The sequence below is a fragment of the Phalacrocorax aristotelis genome, chromosome 2, assembly GCF_949628215.1.
Source record: "Phalacrocorax aristotelis chromosome 2, bGulAri2.1, whole genome shotgun sequence".
NCBI lineage: Eukaryota > Metazoa > Chordata > Aves > Suliformes > Phalacrocoracidae > Phalacrocorax > Phalacrocorax aristotelis.
Window position 1 is genome coordinate 154090147 of NC_134277.1, and position 23804 is coordinate 154113950.

Genomic DNA, 23804 nt, shown 5'->3' on the forward strand with positions numbered 1-23804 from the left:
ACCACTTGAGGCCGTTTCCTCTCATCCTTAGTCATTGTAGTCATTGACTACTAAGTTGTTGCTAACTTGTTCCCACAAGAGGTATTCCCACTAAACACTTGAAGACTTAAGTCACCAGAAAAAGAAACAGCCAGCAGAGGCTTTGCTGGGCACCACTGCACCTCTGCACCACTCGGTGCTCCAGGGCAGCGAAGCAGCTCTGAGCCTCTAACTGGAGGAGAAAACCTCTGCAGAGGAAGCAACTTGGGCAGTCTTGTGACACAGCTGAAATATCTTATGGCGGATGTTAAACTTTGGCTTATATTGACTGGAACTGTTTAACTGCCTGCTCGACGGTTCACTCTGCAGCAGTGTTTTAACAAGGACGCAGAGGCGGCACTTGTTCTCTGTCCTGCTGAATAAGATAAGCTGCAAACAGCCGGTCGTGCTGGGTCAGAACCCGTTTTGCACATTCCCTCCGAAAGAAGAGGGACGTTTGTGCCTCGGATACAAAGGCTGATCTGTTCAGAGCTGGCTGCAGTCCTCCCGCCTGGCTCCCATCGCTGGCCTGACACAGGCTGGCATCAAAGGGGGAAGGGTAAAAGCTCAAGTGCTGTCCCATTTCCCCAGACTGTTCCTAGCAAATGTCATTATTTCAAAATGTTGCACTTTGAGAATAATTGTGTGAAGTGCTAATGAAAATCTCAGCTGTGTAAATTGGAAGTTTAATTTGTATATTCAACATTACCACTTTTTGAAAAGAAGTTAAACATGGCTATGTTTTTTCCAGCAGTAAAAGCTATGATCTGCAAAATGGCACTTTGCTCCTCGGCAGTCGCTACCATTTGCTTGTTTGTTTTGGTGCAGCGTAGGTTGGGAGGGAGGAATGATAATAAAAACCTGAACACTTTTTCTCCTCACCTTGACCAGTGGCAGGCTTAACAGCAAGCAGCTTTATACAGTGCAGTCAGGACTCGTATGCCCACAGGAGAGGAAAAACAAAACCACAGGTCTTCGTCTTGCATAGCCTTACCCAAACTTAGCTTCAATGGAATATATTAAGACATCTGATTTATGCAGAGGACATCTGGATCTACAGTTACAGGATTGGGGCATAGAGAAGAGCCTGCACACACTAAACTTCAGCCTACACACACACTGCAGAGAACTGAGTAGGGCATTCTGCCTGTCCTTGCTCCCTGCCCACCCCGCTTCAGCCTGCGAAGCAGAATAATTTCATGTATTATTATTTTCATATAATATTATTATACAATATTTATTTCAAGGCTGAAGGGACGGGATGACCTAATTTTGCTCTGTAAGCACTTTCAAGGAGTACCTGCGCACAGGAGCTGTGGATCCAGCCAGGCAGCCATGGGGAAGGCTGGCCCGAGGTGGGCTGCCACTGCCCCTTGCGGCTCATTCCCCTCCACCACCTCAGTGCTGTACAGGACACGCATGTACACGGTAGAATGTTGTTCTGGGACACAAGCAAACCTCTCCCAGAGCAACCTGAGGCTGACAGGCCCTCTTCAGCCTCCGTGGCCACTGCAGCTCATACCAATCTTCAGCAGGTCTATTCAGATTGCTCAGGCTGCACTACAGGGAACCTTCAGCCAGAACTGAACCCCAGAGAAGCCGATGCCAGGGGCACTGCAGCTGAAGTGCCTGTTGAATTAGACTCACATTATTCTTTTCCAAGCATTTATCTTATCAAGGAAATAATGTTCAAAAAGCATGAAGTTATCATTGCAGAGGTGCACCTCACTTGACTTTTCTGAATCAGTTATTATACTTCAACTGGGTATTCTTCATGTAATGCTGTAAGAGCCCTCTCTGCAGCTCTTTTCTAAAGCTATGATTACAGGTTTAAAATTAGGGGTTAGTTTTAACTCACTGTATTTTCTAATGATGCCTATATTTAAAAGGAAAAAAAAAACCCACAAGGTCATTGAGTTGCATTCCAGACCTAGAGACCTCAGGGCTCCAGAGCTAACCCAAATTCTCCCAAGACCTCAGACACGAAATACAGCAGGCTTGCAGTTTATGTTTTGTGATGATACCAGTTCTGTCACTTTTCAATCACTCTCAAACTGTGGTTGCAACTTTGCACCTCTTTAGATGTAAAGAAAACCATCAGGTTTGGCTGCTCGCCAGGTGGCCATCAGCAGCTGATGAAGCCTACCCAGACACAGTGTCCAACCCCAGCAGGAATCTGCCAGAGTTCAGATACAAAAAGCAGCCAGCCAGCATAAAGTCAGCAAGCTAACATTTTGATTATGCAATTACTTGTTAAGCTACAACTGCAGGCTCTTCTGCATAATCAGGCTGATAAACATCAAACTTTTTCTGATGCTGCCTCGCATCCTGAATGATGCAGTCAGAAGCCAGAAAGGAGGGGAATGATATCCAAAAAAATCAGGGGAGAGAAGAGCATTGTGTTGTCGTGTCAGGGGGAAGACAGGCAGAGATTTTGGGCTTGGTGTACTCTGCACAACCAGAATATCCGATGACTGTCACAGTCTGGCATTATACACTGCAGTGGCACCAAGGTAGCAGCAAATTCTAATTTCTCCAGGAGAACCATGTGCACACTGACAGCACTACAGACAGGGCAGGAGGGCACTTACAAACCTCCCACTCAACAGGAAAGAGGTCAAATTCCTGCTGGGTGCAGCTTTTTGGAGAAAAACATAACTGTACAAACCAGCCTTCACCTGAAACTACATTTTTGTGGTCACCAAAAACAATGACTGCTTCCTGCTCCCAGTTAAACATTATTTTTACCGTGTCTCTGCTATTACAGAGGTCAGAGCTTTTAGCTCAGAACGAGAAAGAAAACCTGAAGCATCCTTTGGAAAGCTGTTGATACGGTATTTGTCACCCTGGAATTTAAAAGAAACCTTGGAGTTTTGCAGAAGTCACACTTTGATGCTTTTCTAATTTGAGACAAAGACCCAAAGCTCAGGCACGGGTCTGACTGTGCTGAATTATTCAACCTTTGTGATTAGCACTGAACAGTAGATTAAGAAATAACAGTTGTTTAAGTATTATTGCTTAAAATGACTGAACTCAGAGACTGAAATGCTGCCACAATGCTTTCACTCATCGGGTTTTGGGAGACTGGGAAAGGAAGGGGGACAAGCCGAAAGGGTTGTGGAGGGGGAGTATGGAGTCAGGTTTGCCAAGCACAGTAAAGCAGCGTGTTAACACAGAGCCTCAGCTGAAGCGCTTGCGAGCAGGTCTTTTCAGCCATGCAGGAAGCCAGAGAAATGAGTCAACACCCAGTAAGGACCAAAGATCTGTCCATATTATTTTAAAGGAGAATTAATGCAGTAGGTATCAGAAACAGGATAAAGCCGCATCAGCATCTTTATTTTTCCCATCAGTGATTTATGCCAATATTGCCTGCTAAAAAATATCCTAATCCCACTGAAATCAATGGGAAATTCATGCCAACTTGAGCAGGAGGCAGCTTTCGCTCTCCCACCTTCTGCTCCACGTTCACTCTTTTCTCAGCACTCTCTAGCAAACAGCATTTCATCCCCACCAGCCTGGCCATCGCCTGCTCACTGCTGGCAGCTCTGCTGCAGACAGCTGGACATGGATGGTGGGGTCCAGGTGAAGAACACAGACACTGAGAAAAACCAAAATTGCAGGTGCAGCCTCCTGTGAAGCACTCCAGCAAATGAATCAACCCAGAGACTCCTTCAGTGCAGGTATAATCAAGACTCTCTTTATTTCCATTTTCATAGAACAATTAACCTAAGCTGCATAGCACTGACAACAAACAAATTCTGTCTTGGATAGGAGCAAATGCATGTTACAACATGCGTGTAAGCTCACGGCGTATGCTTTATGTGCGTACCCACTTGTACCTTGTGCCCATGTAATATTGGTGATAGACATTTATAGCTGTGCCCACACCAGGACTAGGTCAGCTCTGGAATTAAACAGCTACACTTAAAGGCATTCCTAAACCAACATCAGCCAATGCAACAGTGAACAGAAAGAAAGAAAAAAGGGAAAATAAAGAAACAAAATAATGCATCACGTATTTCCCCATAGAAATAATTTCCCACCTCTTAGGGTTTCATGAACATGTCTTGATTCCTTCATATACATACAGTTCTACACAAAGTCTTTAATACAGCAAAAGCTAAAAACGTAGTGGGCCAATTTAATTTTCAGCTGCATTGAGGAGATATTAAAATTACACCTAGAAGAGCTATTTTAGGCAAATTTTAGAGATACAAGAAGTTCCTTCCTCATTTCCCTCTGTATTCAAGGCTTCTACTGTTTCACAAAAACAAGGAAGCATACTCCCAGAACTATGACTAACTGAAAAGATCAAACACAAATGCCTTACAGGAATTCGTGTAATATATCACTTCTGACTTCTCCACTGGAAACGTTATCTGTCTTGGCTCATACCAAATATACATCCTTATCCACCTCGTACAATGTGCTCATTGACAGAAAAGTAACAGAAAAAAGTGATTAAGAAGAACAGCGTGTCTAAAGTTTCCAGAGAACAGAATAAATACCCGCACTTATAGAAATGAGCGACATATTTTAACAAGATGGGAAAAAAATACTGCTTTGATTTGGTAAAAACTTTTGGCCATGGAATTTTCCTGTTGATAAATATGACATGATTGTAAAGATTTTCCAAGAAGAGAAGGTACATCAGGTAATTCTCTGCTATTCCACATAGAAGATTCTGCTTAGAAAACTTTTAAAATGCAAGTTCAAATCAGCCTTTTGAAAGCAAAGGGCTTTCTTTTTAAATATAAAATGCCATTTCAAATTAAAACATCATAAAGATTCCCATAGAAACTTGTGTGTTGTCAAGTCAACCCATCCTTTCCTCCCTCAAGAACAAAAAGGTATTTGTTCCTCGGTATTTTGTTAAGAGAGTGAACCTAAAAATTTTCTAAGGTCTTAATACTATTTATGCACATAAAAAGAAAGCTCTGGCAGTACTTGAATGAAAACTCAAGCATTAAATACTAACATTTCAAGGTATGCCTGTCAGAAAAGTTCAATATATATATAAACCAAGATCAACACTGAATGGTCTTAGCATAGCAGTCCTTACACAGGCAAAACCCAGAATCAATTTAAGTTTATTTTTATTGGGTGAAATTTATAACATGCCCAGACTCACTATTTATTTCCTCAAGCTTCACAGACGAAGCGCTGCTCTCTTGATAGTCTATCCCAAATGTTTATTAAAAGAGATATAACACAGTGAAAAGAAAACATAAAACTGACAGAGGATCATTTTTAGTTTCAGGAATATTTTACACACCACCTCTTAGAACTTCAGTTTATGGCTTTCCTTAATGGATCCTTTCAGGGGTGATTTTAATGTGTTAAGTGGAAATTCAACTAGTTCGTTACTGCAACATTTTCTTTATGACCTGCCCTCGTACATCACATAGATCTGGCTTATTTATACAGACAGCCATTCACTGAATGGACTGGGAACTTCTTAATACTAGTTTATTTCACTTGCATTCTTCCTGAATTAAAATGCTGTTTTCTTTTATTGCCTTTTTGGCCAGACACTTCCCCAGCATTCCACAAACATGAAGACGATTGAAGCTCCTATGAGCTTTTTGAAGGCAAGAATACAGATTTCCTCCCTGGGGCCAGACAAGAGCTGTGTCTACTAACATCCCGGCATCGGCTTGTAACCCAACTGCTACCCCTGCAAAGAAGAAGGCAGTAAATGCCATGAAAGCAACAGTGCCTTCAAGCAGATTAGCTGTGGCATCTGTAGCACCTTGAGGTTTGTCAGCAGGTTTAAGTGTTGCTTGTGTCTCTCTCTACCAGCATGCTCAAGACTTCCTCAGCTGTTTGAAGAATTTGAGCTATGTTAACACTTTGATTGGCCATTTACCCGAGCATCTAAAACCTAGATGGGTTTAGTTTAGGCAAAGCAGAGTAATAATACCTGGAGGTCTTCACAAAGAGCTTGCTGTCATCACCCAAGTCATTCCAGCTTGAAGCTGCCTCCCCTCCTTGCAGTAAGCACATCTTGTTGACTATTCAACAGAGCTCACAAAAAGCTACATCCCCTGCTCTGGAAGAGGCTTTCCAGGGGTGCAATATGTAAAGCCTCGCTGTGCAGTGTTGAGCCAGGACAGCCCACCGTGCCACCCTCGCAGTGGAGAGACCTGACAGGTAACACAGGCATCAGCTCAGCTTCTCCAGAGCTGGCAAAGCCCCAGCAGCCTAAAGTTAGTACAACCATGCTGGCTTCAAGCACATTTGAAGGTCAAGCCCCAAACAAGGAATGCCTTGTTGATGGGGCTGTTCAGTACAGAAGTATGTACATAAATACGTCTTGCAGTGTGTGTCTCTGCACCTAGGTACTTATTTATATGGTAGGTAATCCCACAAGAATCCTGCTGGTTCACCAGGGACACCCCTCCATCCCAGCCACACATCGCTGATGGAGGCTGCCACTGCATGAGAGAGGACAAATAAATCAAAAGGGTCAGACAGTTACCAAGGATAATGTGTTCTTTGGGAAACAGTGGTAATTTGGAAGCCTTTTTTTCTGTACACAGCATCCCCACAAAAACAACAACAAAAACTAACTCAAAAAAATCCCACAACAAGCCCCCCCCCCCAAAAAAAAAAAAGAAAAAAACAAAACAACAAACCCCAAACTAACCAAATAAAACCCCTCAAAGAATTCAAGCAGCAAGTACTGAAGGCAAATCCTGCTCACCTCATTCCTGGAAAATACTCCTGAACATCCAATAATTAAATCCCTCCTTTGGCTTCCTGTCAGCAAGAACAGGATCCCTTTGGCTCCTGCCCGGCAAGAGTAAGAACAGTGGGAAGCTGCCTGCTATGAGGGAAATCACGTCTGCCACTGCTGTCCTGCCAGCTGCACCGCTGGCTCTGTCCTTCCAGGCTGTTTCGCAGTGACTGAAGCCCAAATTTCAGGATAAACAGATCAGCTCTCACTGTCTGAGTTAAAACTATTAGCTTAAAGCAGCCTCATAAGCCACGTGCTGGCTAACACTAAACCTCTCCAACATCTTCACCTTCACCCAGCTGCCTCTTGCTCCCCTTGCAGAATCAGAGCCAACAGCAGTAGAAACACACGTGTTAGTATAGTAAATCATCCTGGAAACAGCTATTATTGAAATAACTCAGACAAGAGTGGAGATATGTGGTTTCTGTGGTATAGCTTTCAATACTCTCTCATAACTAGATTATGTGTATTGCACCAGCGGAATATGCCTATGCCAAATGGAACATAAAGCTTAACTGATGGCCCTATTTCCCTGAAAGGGCACATGAGGCTAATAAATAGTCCCATGAGGTTGTGTTATCTGTTGGAGCAAATCGGTTAAGTTGTGCCGCCTTTGCCAGCAGAGAATTTATATCCTGATACTGTTCCTTTAAATAATTTTTTTTTCATTTTATTTTCATGTTATGATACGTGTCTAACTTTCAGGTACTGTCAAGAAAGGATCTTGTTTCTCAGATACTTACACCATAGCAGGAATTTACACTAATTCATGCCATTAAAGTGAACAGAAGCTATTCACACACGCGCGCGCGTTACCTGTGTGCTGCCTGAAGCAGACTCACTGCTCGAATACATGTCATCTTAGAAGGCAATGTCCCTGAACAGTGAGGAATAAACAGAGCCACAGCCATGGTTTCAATGACTTTTAGAGCTGTGCCAACGATCACGATTTCCAACAGTTCAGCAAAGAGCTGCACAACATTTTTAGAAGGAGTGTGTACGTTAATCATTTCTAATCAGAGACAGTTTCTCCACATCTACAGTTCTGGCTCATTTCCTTACAATTAAGAATTCCATTTTACCCAATTGCTACAATACAGATGTGCTGCTTTGGCAGTGACCTACTGTGTCGTGCCCTTAGTATATGCGCCGTGAAAGCCTTAACCAGTTCAGTAGTTCAAGTTCCAGACAGACAAAATTAAAGCCAGACCATAACAGAAGTGTACAGTAGCAGCAGACAGAAATTCAAGTCTGCCAAAGAGTTATGCAGAAATGATGTCCCTTAATTCAATTTACATGAAGGAACAAATTTAACCCAACAGCAAGGCAGTATCCAGTGGTGAAGCAATCTGAAGGGCTAGTCACAGTTGATTAAACCTTTTGTAAGCAAGTTTGTTAACTTATATTCTGGAGAAAAGCATGTTTTGATAGCTAAGTGGGCGATGGACAAACCAGTTCTGTCTTTTCCCAAGTTCTCCTGCAAGCAGAGTTATGTAAAAAACTTTGTGTCCTAGTTCCTTACTCAGTGTTGCTGTACCCTGAGACTCGCACAAGGTGCTGGATGCCATCATTTCAATGAATCCTCTGTCTTCCAGGAGTGCAAGGCACAGAAGGCGGGGCCATTAGCCATCTTTTAGAGCATGGCAACCAAGCCTCATAGAGCAGCTTTCTTGGTCCTGCAGAACAGCAGCTGACAATCATCTGTTTAAGAGCATGAAGATGGCTCATAACACACCTTCCAACACGTAGCATGAGCGACAAGTAGCATTCCAACACTTTCTACATACCTTGTAGTTTCTCACAAACTTCTCTAGGCCAAATCAGCTATGCCTCACCACTAATATCTTCTAACTCCCTCCTTGCAGTGACACTCCTCAAGGCATGTACCAAATGCTGCCACTCCCCTGATGTTCCTTCACATCTCTGCAACGAGCTTTGTGTCCCTGCCAAAACAGACTATTTATTTCTACTATTCAGAGCCCTAGCTCTTTCCCAATCCGCCACAACAGTACGATGCTCCCCCTGATTGCTCAAAGTACAGATGTCCTGGCAAAGGCCCTTAGTGCAGACACAGCTTACACTGACAGCAGTATTTTTCTCTGCTTGACATAGTTTAAGGTTTTAGAGAGGTGACATAGCTGGGCCAAGCGAAGCTCACTTCACAACCAGCTGCCGTAGTGAGACCAACAGTGGGTTGGGAGGCAGTGAGAGAGATTAATCTCACTCACCCCCACCCACCACATCAAGGCCAGCAAAACTGTGTTACATAGGCTACTCCCAAACCTGATATGATATATAGCTAAAAGACTTTTTGCACGTTCCAGTAACTCGCCACTACTGTCCCTTCTTCACCAACTATTTATCTGAGATGCTTGAAGAATTTTTTCATACTTGGAAAGCCAGAGTCTCCCAAGCACTGCTGGGACAGCTTTGTTCCCATTATATTTTGTTAATTTACACATGCTTTTGCTCTCTTAAACTACTGTTTCCTCCAATTTCCCTTCTACTGAAGTAGCTGCACCAATTCTAACAAGTAGCCATGGCAACATAATCTTGCAGAATAAAGTACAAAATAATCCTTTGATCAGAAATCTAAATTAGAAAAATGGAATGGAAATAATGTGTTCTTAAAGCCTGGAAGTAAGTGACCACGGGAACAGATTACAAATAGATACAGTAAACTCTCCAACACTTATGAACTCTGAATGCACACAAATGGATGCTATACTTAAATTCAAATTTACAGATAAATTACTACCCGGAGAAGCTCCACACAATGTGTTCTAAAAACAGTGAGATTAAGAAAGTAAAAAAAATAAAAACAGCCCTTCCCAACCTATATCTGAAGCCACCAACCTATTGGGATCAACAGCTGTATTGGGCTGTCCCAGATCCAAAATCTGGTTTGAATTACAGAGACTCTTCACCAGCTCCCTCTGGACGAACGTGCAGCGAGTGTTTCTGACCCAACACCAGTGGGCGGCAGGGATGGGGAGAGGCCAGTGTTGTTGGTGATCACCCATGTGAAAATGCCTTCCTAGCAGGGTGGGATTGGCCTTCAGTGAAAAGGCATCTGCTATGGCAAAATTAAGGTACAAACACTCTTTCATTAACTACAGCAAAAGCCTTCACCTTTCAGTTTTACTCTAATGGTTTAAAGATTCTTCAAAGAGTTATACTAAGTTTTCAATTTCATTTTACACAAAGGAATTACTGCTGGGATTTTAAAAAATACTTTTTTTTTTTCCTAATGATACTTAACATGTAGACTCTGTGTATGCAATTAAACCCCAGATCCCTATACATATTTAATCTTCTAAGCACCCTTAAGCAGCTCGTACTAAGTCCTAAGGAAGAATGATTTCCAGAGTAGGTGGGTTGAGGGGGAACCCTACACTTGTTCCAAATAAATCGAGGAATGTGTTGCCCACAACTGCCTTATTTTCTTTACAGTAACTGAAAAAGAGGTCTTGTACCAGATTTACTGCAAAGAGATTGTACTGATTCTTATCTGTGAAAGGTGATACAGACTGTCTGGACTGCTAAATTAGCTTGTAATCTAATCTAATCAATGAAAGACACATCAAGTGTTCCCACTCAAGCTTCCCCATCAGCCGCAGGCAGCTGAAACAATCAAAACTGAGATTCTCCAGGACTGCTTAGACCTGGTGTTCTTGAGAATAAGATTACCTGCTCCTTTCCCTTTCAATTTCACTTTCAAACCAATGTGTGCCAAGGACAGCTACGCAGGTTATGAAATGCACTATAGCCTCTAAGTACAAAGCATTTCCCCAACTACATATTTGCTGGCACCAAAAAAGAAAAAAAAGGTGAAGTGTTTTCTCCCTGCATTTACTGGAAGCGTACAGAATAACTATGCATACAATTTGCAATCACTGAGATTTATAGCCCTGACTGTAGTAAGTAGTTATGTCACATAGGCACTTATTAAGTGCCCTGTGCATCATTTTTCCCCTATATTTGCAAGAGACACACTTTCTTGGGTAAATATTGTATTTTCTTAACCCCCAGAAATCTGTTGTTGCTACTTCACTGAAAGAAACACAAAAACATAGGTAAGATAGAAAAATACAGCGAAGAAGTAGCCCGTGACTATTTTACACTATTTCAACATGTAATTCACACGGGCAGAATTGCTTTGCCTCATCCAAAGAAAATTTTAAAAGGGTAGGAAGGGAAGAATCCTTACAATTCTTACAGAAATATTGTTTGGAAAATAACACACGTTACCACGGTACAGACTGCACTATGCTTAATCTTACATTGCTTTAAAGCTGTGGATTACACCCAAGAAGGCTGCAGATGACTGTAGTCCACTGTCCATGTGCTAAAATTCACTACGCAGGGGGCTGCCTCTCCACGGGAAATTTCTGCAAACCCAGAGAGGCTGCGAGAGCCACTTCTCAAGAGAGCTGTAACCCCTGCCTTGCAGTTGTGTCAGCTTAACTGGGGATCACCCAAACCAGTAAGAAACTAGCGACACTAAGAAGATGCTCCTTCTCCCACGGTGTACCCGCCACGATAAGCACGCTCACACACATTTAACAAGTTAGGAAGTGATGCAATCTAAAAAAATACCCTGAAGCCAGCTAGCAAGAACCACACTGATGTGTTTTTATTTTCTCCACATCCAAATACAGCATCATGCAGGGGGGTCCTGTCTGACACAAGTGCAGGCTACTTCAATTTTTCATTTTTTCACCGAACACAGAGAATATGAGTAAAGCACAACCAGCTCGGTTACAGAGCATGTCAAGGGACTGCTCTTATCTAGGAAGCTTTGATAAAAACAAACACCTTTTGTGTCTTGAGAGTCACTTGAATGTAATGTGCTTCACAATGCACAAGAGGGGCTGCTTGATTTTCCAAAGTGCTTATTTAAGAAGACCCAATTTAACAGAACCGCAGGGAAATTATTTGTACAAACAATAGCTGTCATGATAATTTTAGCTGCCTTCCACGCCTGCAAATATGCACTGTACAAGGAGGCTGCCTCGTCTCTCACGTAGGGAAATTCTTTGTGCTCCTGAACGCTGGCGAGAAGCTTCATCCTGATGTGCTGAACACCTGAGAAGCCATCTGGGGCTGACAAACCCAGCACTAGCACTTCCCCTGGCCCTGCTCACTGGCTGCTTCGCTCCCCTGCACCCATGCCCAAGCTGTGACGGAAGACTCACAGGAAATTAAACCCTGCAGGCAGAAGAGGTCCATACTTGCAGACAAGGAGAGCAGGATTTCTTAGGGCTCAAGTCCTTCCTCACCATCACCTCTCTCTCCTCTTGAACCTTCTGCCTTAAAGCTCATCCTATGGCAGTGTCGCCTCTTGCCTTATCAAGGGTTATCAAATCCTACCTGCTTTCAGGGCACCCTGGCCAACCCCACAGATCAGACCTGTATGAAGGAACTGATTTATACAACTACAGCTTAGTAGCTGGACTGCAACAGAATGATGTCCTTCAGGGTGGAAAATGAGAGGACAGAACAACCCAGGATACCTATTAAACTTCTTAGAGTAGGACCTATCCCACAGGGCTTTACAGCTGTGCCACCCTACACCAGCACAGCTACTGCAGCTGTGCCACCCCTGACCCTTCAGCAAATCACTTCCATTTCTACCAGCTCAGAGACGATGATCAATGCAGCAAAAGGGGCAAGTGTTAAAACAAAGCATTGCTCCATCTCTTCCCTTCTTTGCAGACGTTCCTCCTTCCACCACCCACCCCAGTGCCAGCCCTGCCACCCACACACAGTGCAGAGGGCTGGGGAGGGATTTTCCACTCCCTTCCCCTCCGCACAGGAATGCGGGAGAGACTACAGTTTAGTGCTGAGCTGGTAAATGCCTCATCTCACTGAGCAAGCAATTTTAGGAAGGATACTATATGACAGACAGGCTCCAGCACTCTGCTGCTGGGCGTATTGACCGACCACATACTGACCACATCATCACTGCTGATAACCTCTAGGAAATACTCAACTGTAAGACCCTTTCTAGGAATGCACAACGCATTGGGCAATACACAGGGCCCTGCTGCACCGTGAAACATGTCCCTCATGCTTCACACCTTGCCATGCTTTTGCAAATTCAGCTTTCCTGGTCTGGAAGTCACAAGCAAGTCTCAGAATCTCACTGAAAATGTAAATGTTTCATTTCGACCCTGGAATCACATGTGACATTGCTCTGTTAATTGGAGAAAGATCCTAAAGAGCAGCTGTGCAGGTGTCTTGTCCTGCCTCAGCACAGGCTGCTTTTTTTGCAATACATACTCTCTAAGAAGTCAGGAAATGGCAAATTCCTATTGTCTGGAAGGAAAGGAAAAATCAAGGCTCTCCCTCCTATACTTTAAAGGGGAAAAAAAAACTTTTGGACGGTTTTAGGCTGTGGTACTAAACAAATTGCTTCAAAGTGGGAAATTGAATCACAGAAAATTGTTTTAAACTGCCTGTTCACACAAGCCATTCACGTAAAGAAGTTCCCCGGTGAAGGAGTAGCGCCTCCTGGGGCAATGCTGTGGCCAACTCTCATTTTGGTTACTTCGTTGAAATAGCAAGAGAAAGGCAGGACAAAATACCGAGTTCAGTGTCAGAATATTTTAAGGCTACATAGGGATGACTGCTGAAATATGGTCTCGATTTACAAATTACAAATTCAATAGCAGAACATCAGCCTTCACGTAGCAAAGGCATGCAGGAAAATAGCTGCAATGATGAGAGGCGTGGAGAGAAAGAGGGTGCTGAGAGTCCATGCCGAAAGGGCTTCATCTTTGCTCCTACCAGGAAGAAAACTGAGGTTTTTGAAAGCCTCGTGCAGCAGCAGTGTGCTCAGGTGCTGTTACTGCAGGCACTACACAGGGCGAGGGAGACCGTTGCAAGCACTATATGCATTACTCATTAGATCACACCAAAGGTCAGCTGTTGCCAGGCCTGCACCCCAGGAAGCCCTTAAACTGCATAAACAAACCCATGACGGAATTTAGATGCAACAGCCTCAGTTCACATCTCAAAGCGAAGTTCGTATTAAGACTTCAGAAGTATCTTTGTAAGCGGTTCGGCTGCAGCAAGGGACGAGGTCTTGCAAGCGGTTCGGGGCAGGCAGGGAGGGGAGACGCAATTGCCCTCAGCTTCTTAAATCCTCATGGGGCACTAACGCCTCCGCAGTTTTCACTGTCGTGTGGACACCGTGAAACAGTTTCTCAGCATACACTACCGTAGATGGCATTTTCTCACCTTCCCTCCCCTAACTTTTTCCCTAACTTTATGCCACAGTTGGTTTTTCACGGCTGATCCTCAGCTGCACCTCCCAGCCAGCAGCAGTACCTTCTTTGCTCCTCAGAATCAGCACCAAAAAGACACATGTGAAAAAATGTGCGGTACCAAAAGGGCTTACAGGCCTGGCGAGGTGGGAGAGCCTGCGGCTGAGAGGAAGGCGATGGCACAGGGGAAGAAGGCGCAGCAGCATGCCTCTAATGCCACTGACCTCCAGTTAAATGAACTTCTGGGCAAATATGTAATCACTTTACCAAACATCTGCCAAGGACATTTCTGAAACTATTCATTCTCTCAGGTGGAGCAAGTAAATTAGTCCTTGGGAGAAGAAAAGGATTAAACACCTGTGAACACCTCTCTCCTCATGGACTCACTGTCCTGGAGAACCTGGCTCTGCTCCTGCTCATGCCCACCCCAACCTCCAACCTATTCTGGGGGACACCCTCCCTCCATGCCTCCTCCATGCGCACACGCACGTCTGCTCCCTACTCTGGGCTCAGCTTCTAAGGCTACTTCTTCCAAAACTGTTTCAATCATCTTTGAGAAAGGAAATGAAAGCCGCTGCTTTGCAGGGACAGTTAATGTGCCAGTGAGGCACCGCCAGCTTCATTCAAGCCTCTTTTTCCTCCTCTTCCCTAGTCGGGAGTGGCGTGGTGGAAGGGAACAAGGGAGAATTTGGACAGCTGGAGGTTTCGGGCGTTTCGAGCTGGCTCGGGGAAAATCCCCCAAGCCCTTCGCTTATGGCCGGAGGGAACTCCTTTACTCCTTTAACCCCTCCTCTCCCGGCACCCAACTCCCCCCACCTTTCTCGTACTGAAAAGCAGCGAGAACGTCCAGGCGGCAGATCCTGAAGATCCCTCGCCCCGGCGGGGGTCGGCCAGGCTCCTACCGTGAGCCCCCAGCCTGGGAGCCGGCCCGCCGCCGGGAGGAGACGGGGCTGGGGGGCTCCGGCGGCCGCGCTCGGACGGGGCTGCGGGGCTCCGGCGGCGGACGGGAGGACAGAAAGTTCAAGCCGAGCTCCGCAGCAGCCCGCTCGTCCCTTCCCGAAGGGCTGCGTCCTTAAGGCACGCCGTCGGGGGTCCCGGCGCGGCGCGGCTCGGGGTTGGTGTGGGGGGATAAACTCTCCCTGCTCGAAATACGCCCGGAGGAGCGGTACGAGAAGCCCGAGGGCACCTCTTCACCCCCCGGCTTGGCTCCGCCGCCTCTTCGGCAGCAGAGCCGACCTGCCCCGAAGCCTCCCGCCCCGGGACGTGCTGCCGGCCGGGCTGCCCCCAGTCCCTCGGCCCCTACCTTCCAGCAGCACCTCCTTGCCGGCCCGCTTGAGCGCCTGCACCGCCTCGTCGTGGGTGGCATCCCGCAGGTCGGTGCCATTGACGGCCAGGATGGCATCGCCCACGTAGAGAGCTTGGGTCTGGTCAGCCGCCAGCCCCTTGAAGATCTTGCTGATAAGGATGGGCATCTTGTTCTCCTTGCCCCCCTTGATGCTGATGCCCAGCCCGCCCAGCTCCTGCTTCAGCACCTTCACGCACCGCTTCTTGTTGGAGACGGCCTCGGGCACCTGCTCGGGGGGGTCGGTGAAGGCGGTGCGCACCGCCGCCGGCCCCCCGCCGCCCTCGGCCCCGCGGCACGCCGCCCCATCGCCGCCCAGGCCGTTGTGGGCCGCGCCGTCGGGGCGCTCCTCGCCGCTCAGCACCAGCGCCTCGCCGCCCAAGTTGGCCAGCACTTTGTGCCAGCGCTCCCGCACCAAAACTTCCAGCCAGCCGCTGCGCTGCGCCCGGCCGCCCCCGCCGCCCGCCGCCGCCGCCGCCGCTACCGCCATCTTAGGAGCATGCTGGAAGCGCCGAGTGACGGCACCCCCGGCACGGCGCGGCACGGCGCGGCGGCACCGGACTTCAGCCGGGGGGCGGCGAGCTCCCGGCGCGGCGGGGTGGGGCGAGGAGCCGCGGCCGCCCCCCCGGGGCCGCGCCGGGGCGGGCGCACCTGGCGGCGCCGCCCGCCGGTGTGGCCGGGGGTGTCCCGCCCCTCCCACGGACACGCCGCGGGGACGCGTCCCGGCTGAGTCGCGGCTCTCGGCGAGCCGAGGGCGTGGTGGCTTTTGGGGACCGGCGGGCGGCGGCGGTGTCAGCCCCGGCGGTGTCAGCCCCGGCGGCTGCCGTCGTGCCGCGGGGCGATGAAGGCACCGACGGCAGAGAAACGTTAACGAAAATGCAGCTTGGCTCTGCCCAGAGGCTCTTCTATAAAGTGGATTAAAAATAATAGGTGGCAGAAAGGTACTTTCATTTCAACTGAGTGAAAGTGGAATCCAGGTTGCTTCAGAGCTTTGTAGGATGGCGGTGGTAGGGGATTGTCATGGGCACTTTTGCACGTTTTGAAACTCTTTTCTCTGCCCTTTGGTTACAAACTCTTAAGGCCCATGGAGGCCACCTTGCCCACTTTGCAGTTTTTCCCATGCTCGCTTTCCTCCTGAGAAGCAATTCGGTGCCTGATCTGGGGCTCAAGGCTCCAGCTCAGGCACCAGAGCGGACGAAGCTTTCACATTACCAGTCTGGAGAAGCCACCAGTGGCCCTAGGCGTGCTGCCCCACAGCGATGTGGCTCTACAGACACCAAGCACCTCCTGGACTGCCTTTGTTTCTGCTCCTTGCAGAGCAGCTCTGGCTCCTTCCCCAGCTGGGCTGAAAACTGCAGCAGTTCTGGACCACTGGTGTATGAGGGAGCAACACTTTGGGGAGGTTGAGGTGGCCAGCGAGGTTATTAGTCCCATTCATTTCGGCCACGTGAGTCATGTGAGTCCCTAAATGCAGCATCTTGCTCCTCTCTGAAGCGATGCCATTCATGTTGGACACCAGGGTTTTGCTCCCAGGTACACACAAGTGCCCCAGGTTAATGTGGGCTGGGCAACTTGGGATGCACCTCTGCAGCATGGATGGGACCCACATTTGGAATCATCACTGGAGAAGCTTGCCTTGGTTTAGTAGGGTCTCTCAGACGACACCCCTTGCACTGGGCTACACAAAACACATTCCCTTCCCTCCAAAAGCTGGCAGAAGGAGGCCTTAACCCTCCTTCTGCAGCCTCACCCAGGCTGTGCGTGGGTCCCTTCTCCCTGGTAGGAATGCAGCCCTGTGCCTAGGGAGAGCAGGAACCCACAGGTGATGGGTTATTCAAGGATAACGGGTGGGTGGAGAAAAAGAAGACTGAAGAGAGGTCTCTTCATTTCTCATGTTAATTAATGCAAGGTGAAAAGCTATAATTAAGTTTTCAGGGCTGTGAATCCAGAGTGAAAAGAAGCATGTCCCGCTAAACCTGAGCAAGGCATGTAAGCCCTAGACAGGAGGAGGCTGTAACACACCCTTTTCTCCACCATTTCTCACTGGGTAATTCAGCTCATGTACAACACCCTGGGTGTTTGGGTTGGTGTTTTTTTTATATTCCATTCCCAGGTGCCAGACATAGTGAATGACTGTGTTTGTTTGGTTCCAGCAGCTTCAGGTAGGTGAGAGAAGGATGGGGAGGAAAGGACGTGTATGCAAAAATCAGGTGTTACAATGCCGGCTGTCATAGCACATTCCGGTGTAGCTCTGAGCCCAAGTGACGAAGCCAAGTTATAAAATCAGGCATCTCTGTTTCCCAAGGGATCAGCTCTTACCAATTACTTCATATTTTTCCTTCATGAATTAGTAAAGAATCAGTGCTCCTGCTAACGGAAATGCGTCTCTTAGTATTTTTTTAAAGTAATTTCAGAAAATTTATAAGGAAAAAATATTTAGATGGTTTCTGTCCTGTTGTGAAAAGGTAACAGAGAAAGGAAAGGAGGTTTAATGCCTCACGCTTCTTTGGCACACTGTGTTCGGCCGTGTTTGCTGAGTGTGTCTGGTTCTCCGGTGGGGTTCCCGTGGAACTGCCTTGTAGAGACAGTTGCACCACGTGTAGCTGAGATCTGCACTTATTCCAGCTATTTTTCTTTCCCATTCCAGCAGAGGTAAATCATAAAGTTTCCCATGGTCAGCACCTGATATCTTGGTCCCTGGTATGAAAAAGTCTTTATAGCAATCTTCATTGCCTGCTCCTCCCCCCTCCTCCCCACCTTGGAGCTGTAAGAAGAAAGATGCCATTTTCATCTTGAAAAGTAAAAAGAAGATAGTGTAAGACATGCTAAGGCACAAGCCCAAGGCAAACAGTGTCCTATATCGTCTGCCTACCTGGAGACAGTGTGTTTGATACCTGATGTCTGTGCTTCCCTGTCCTAGGAGTGCAGGCTCATAATTGTGTTTGTGTACCCTGAGTCTTTGTGTACCCCGAGACTTTGTGTATCCCAAGAGCAACTTCTGGCTGCTGAACTAAGGCAGGAAAGAAAAGGTGCCTTGACACTTCTCTGCTGGTACCCCTGCCAATGTTACCGTCCTCAGCCCTGCATCAGGTCTGCTAATCACACCTGCAAGGGTAGTTTCTGAAATGCAGGTTCAGGCAGCAGGAGCAGGAACAGAAGATGAAAGCAGGTGTTTAAATGGGTGTGCAGCTATCGAACGCTCAGGTTTGCAACAGAGAAAACTGTTACTCCAAGGTCAGCTGCTGCTAGTGGTTTCCAGCGCACGGCAGAGGGCAAACTCCTAATTTCAGCTACAAGCTTCTCCTGACAGTGATGTTTCTGACATAATCTGTAAATATCCACAGTGCAGTTGCAGTGGTCAGTGTGACTATTTGCGAGGAAGCTGGGATGTGTGGTGGGATGGGCAGAGCACTCTGTACTTCCAAGCTCTCATCTCCAGTCTCCAGAGAGGCTTCCAGTGCAGGCAAAGCTTAGCAAAAGTCTATCTCCATCCCTTGTCCTTCTGAAAGGGTCTGCTGTGAAAAGTGGACCCTTTCAAACAAGTCAAATAATCATCTTTTACCATTTGTATTTCAGCATCATGTAAAAGCCTGAGCTAGATTAGGGCCCCCTTCACTTGTGCTGTATAAATGAATCGTTAGGAAAGATAATGCTAATAGCTGCTGTTGAACAGGTCTTTGATCTGCGGGGAACTGTGGGCTCAGCTAAAGCCAAGGGGCTAAACTAAGAAGCATTTCAGTGAACTGGAAGAAGTGAGGGTGTTGGAAACCATAGAAACTGCCTCCCGGGACAAGGAACACCAAAGTACGTCCAGGTCAGAATTTCAGCAGCGATGTCTGAGGAACTGCCTGGGTGCCCAAGCAAGGGAAATGGATTTGTGGTCTGTGTGTGCACGTGAGAACAAAAATACAGGAAAAGAAATGCAGAAAGGGTTGTGAGGGTGAGGAGGTTCTTCAGGCTCAGCTTTACTAGAGGGCCTACTGGATACAGAGTCAGGATACTGCCTGTTCTTGAGGGTTTTTGCCTCCTGTTTGCAGGCAAAGAGGTCAGCATTCACATCTTATGTAAACAAACTGGCCTCCTGACAGCAAAACCATTGCAAGGCCACATATGCAAACTCGCCATTCAGACAGCAGTGCAGGGAACACTGCTCCCACCCCACTTCCAGGCAGAGAAGGTAAGGACACGAGAGCCTTTCTATAGCTGTGGCTTCTTTTAAACTGTCTGTGCTATTCTGTAATAGAGATGTAATTTTTGAAGGACTTTTGGAACATGCTCGAACCCTCCTAGTGCTATTTTTCTTCTTTTTTGCATTATCAGTGCAGCAGCGATAGCTCAAAACCAGCTCATCCAAAATTCTTTAAATTGGAAACAGGGTTTTGAACCTTGAACATGTTTCAGATGACAGAGGTTAGACAAAATCAAGTCTTGATAATGACGTTTCCACCTTGTTGCCCTGACACCGACCAGCTCAGCAGACGGAGCTAGACAGGAAGGAAGTCCAGTGTTGGAAGCCCAGTGCTGGAAACTCGACAAGTAACGAGAGAGCTGGAAGGGAGTCCAGTTCCTCCAGTGATCCCAAACACTGCAGCAGCCAAGTTTAAGTAAGTCTTTCTGAAGAACATGCCTGAACTAACCCTACTCGTTCCCCCATGACAGCCCTTCCTATGTCTATGCGTGCCGGGATGCAGCAGGGCAGGCTCCAACCCTGATGCAGATGTTCCTGTTGCGTGGCGGTGGGACCTCTCACTTGGCCGGTGTCATGCCTTGCAAAAGGCATTGCTGGTGGGGGGCTGGCAACCCGCCTAATCCCCCCGAGAAATCCACCCCTTCCTCAGTGTTGAGGGAGCCTGTTGGCTTTAAAGTCAGGATTCAGCAATCATTTCTCATTGGCACTGGTGGGGTTATGAAGATATCAAGAATGCCTGAATATCTCCGTAATCTGGAGGTTGCAGTATGGCTTATTTTCAAAACTATGAAAGCATTGTTTCTCTTTTCCTAGTTTGAAGTTATCCAGGTTTTTATGCACATCATGGTGTTTAAAAATAAAATTAATGCATAGCTGATTGCCAGCAAACGCTTTATGCATTCAGTTTTTCAAAGCAGGAACCTACTTGTGTGTACATGAAAGAAGTACGTGTGTGAAATCTGTATGTGCCCCTACCTGAGTCACATGTTAGCAAGGCAAACTGAGAAAATATTCCCAGAGCTGGGGGGTTATGGGCCAGGCTGTAAATGAACATGTTTCCCATCTGCAAATACAACTCTGGCACAAGTGAATGCAGAAGCGGGTGCCAGGAAGCATTCAGGTTTCTTGTGCACACAGATCTGGGGCTAGTTCCTGCTACTGTTAAAATGATTTTAAAATAGTCAGGGTCAAGCTCAGAACCTTAGAAACTTTGCCTTGGCTTCAAGCAATTTTATGAAAGAACTAAAACCAACAAACTCTGAAAATAAAGCTTCATAACTATAGTGTTGACACTATAGCAAACTAGAGTTTTTCTTGTTGTGGTGTCCTGCACTTGCTCTGCAGATCTCTTTCAGTGCGTTAGTTCCTTAACTTTTTCATTCCGAGTTACTTTGATCCTGTCATTTTGCAGTTTCTTGAATTAGTTTTTTGTCTCTTGCATAGCGATCTCCCCCCACTCCCTGCACTAAGCCCAAGATGTTTTAAATGCCAAGATCAGAGGTTTGCATTGCAGTTAATTCCTGAACATATAATAAATAATGTGGAAAAAGGTGGTGGAACTCCAGGTTTCATCCAACATGTTTCAGCCCTGCTTTTCCTTTTCATCAGAAACAGGTTAATCTGGTTGGGTGTCAAAGCCGCTAAAGCATTTTTACCATCTTGTTCTTTCCTGATCTAAACCTTTTTTTTTTAATGCTGCAGGGGTGTGATGTGTTGTGTGTTACAACGACGTGGGTCTGACCCCACAGCCCAAAGGCTTCATGCCCACATCCTCGACCTGTCAAATCCCGTGCATTACTGCAAGAATCACTTGGACGTGTCCTGCCTGTCACCCCACTCATACTATGGCGCCTGTGAAGCACACTGTCCACAAGGTCTTTGGGCTTTTCCTGCCCTAGGATCTCCTGTGGTATTTGCTGCTCATCTGACCCCAGATACGTGTGTCTGCAGCCTGCTGCCCCACAGCAGGAGATAAGCTGTACTGCTGTGCAGATGCCAGAAATGGTTGATTCCTTTGTGCAAAGCAGTTCGGCTAGAAAAGCTCATTTGCTCCTTCTGTAGCCTTGAGCTTCAGCTGTACCCTGGCACAGGTGAACTAAGGTCATCTTCCCCCTTTCCATGCCACTCCCAGGGCCATAAATCAACCTGTTAGAGTGGTGGGGAACAGAGACGGTCTGCTAGGACAGAAGGGAAGAGAACAGAGGAGTTCGTAATTTGGAAACAGGCAATTCTCCAAGACTGGTCCTGCGAAGATAATGCTGAGCTCACACAATGACTTCAGCACAAGTTTGTCTCCCAAGGGCAACCCCCAGCCCAAGAGAAGGAAGTAGAATGGTCCTGCTGGTCAGCAGAGGAGAAGGGCTCCCTCGGAGTCCTCCAGGACCTTAGCAAGGCTCACCCACTTACTTGTCCTCACAGGAGCAGCAACTCAATACTCCAAGCAGGAGGGGTGTCCCGATGCTCTGTGCTTCAGAAGCGTCTTCCTCCAGCATCACTATCGCAAGAGGGCAAAGAGGTCAGTCAGCTCCTCTGAGCTCTGCGGCACAGCACTGGACATGAGCCACAAACCAGCAACTGGGATCTTGCTCCCACCCATTGCGTGGCAGAACCACAGTGGAGGGGAAGTAGTGGGTTTCCCAAGTAATGCCTTGTACTGCACAGGCACTGTGTGCACAGGCAGAAAGCCTGCTCCACTGAGGAATGGGATAGGACAAAGCTATTGCTGAAACACTGGGAATAGTAGTGTTCAACTTCAGATACCCTATAATATTATTATATCTTTTGCGAGTGTATGTGGTACTGCCACGTTCTTTTTGTTTCACTTTTGAGCTCTGCAAAGGCTCGGTTCCTCCTCTTGCAACAGATGAGATCTGCACTAGTTTACTCACAGCATTGTAAATCAGGTGTAAGTCCAGGGAGGGCAATGGAAGACTAAGCTCAGCAAAAAGAGAATCAGCTTCAGTATATTTTTATTTCTTGGTTGTTTCTCATGTGCTCCAGAAATAAGACACAAAGGGGCTACAGTTAATTAAGATGGAAACTGTCACATTTCAGGGGAGTTATGACAACATGCTTATTTGCCCAGATCAAATTATAAGACAAGCCTAGCAGGGAAATGTTGAAAATGTGTTCTTACTTTACTGTAATTGGTCTGAGTTATCTTTCCATGGGCAGGAATCATCTGAAAGAAAAGTAGGGCCAGAACCAAGGAAGTCAAGGAAGGTGTGCGAGGCAGGGCAGGAACAGATCCTTTACAAACAGCAGATCCATTTATTGCTAAGGTTGTGAAATGGACCCACAGTTCTTTGTTAAATCAGAGATTTTATCGGAAGGAAAACCACTGTATTTACAAATCACAGACTAAGTTGCTTTAAATGCCATTTTGAAAAACTGGGAAAGTATTTGACACTGAAATCTAAGCGACATTGGTTGACATGTGACATCCCTTGTTAATCCCACCTGTTTCATGATTGGTCCTAACAGAGGTGTTTTAACACTTTTCCCATCTGTCTGGATGACTGCTTAAGCAAAGTCACCAAGCGGAATAGCTGTTGCTAAGTTTTTGGGGGCTTTTTTTTGTTGTGGTTTGGGTTTTTTTTGGGTTTTTTGTTTGTTTGGTTTGTTTGGTGCTTGTTTTTTTTCCTGTCAGATGTTTTCTTGTGTATAAGCCCTGGCCTGCAGGTTCTGAAAGCCACTGTCCAACTGCATGGCCATGGACAAATCCTTGTTTTGTGTCCTAGTTCCCTGTCCATTAATGGGCACAGAAACACTGACTTTCTTTATAAAGTACTTTGACTTTCTTTAATGGAAATTATCATATGAGCTAGACAATGACATTTCACAATATTCAGGGTGGAATTAAAAGGTGAGAAGGTCACAGAGGATGCAGGAACCTTCAGATGTAATGTCTTCCTCACCACCCAGCACTGCCAAACCACATCCCCATTAGCTTTTCCACACTGTGCACACTCTTGTTTATGTGATAAGGGAACAGGCTGTCCTATCCTATCCTATCCTATCCTATCCTATCCTATCCTATCCTATCCTATCCTATCCTACCCTACCCTATCCATCCTGCTGGATGGATATCCGTTCCCATCGCTGGTGTCACTGTCACACCTTCTGCCCAGACAGTCTACCTAGATTTGAAGCTCTTGGTGGTAGGAGCTTCCTGGTACATGACTAATATATGTAACATACTAACCAGATGTAATTTTAGATATTTAAACCCCTCTCCAGAATTAA

The 23804-nt window shown here is 46.6% G+C and overlaps 1 protein-coding gene across 1 annotated transcript in view; it reads right to left on the bottom strand.

Annotated features, from left to right (window-relative positions):
• The window catches only part of SNTB1 (syntrophin beta 1), a 118408-nt gene extending 102429 nt beyond the window's left edge, over positions 1 to 15979 (bottom strand). Inside the window, exon 1 of the mRNA XM_075085700.1 lies at positions 15332 to 15979. Coding sequence (XP_074941801.1) covers positions 15332 to 15860 — 529 coding nt within the window. The 5' untranslated portion in view covers positions 15861 to 15979. The remainder of the gene's footprint in view (positions 1 to 15331) is intronic.
• Between the last annotated feature and the right edge of the window lie 7825 nt (positions 15980 to 23804).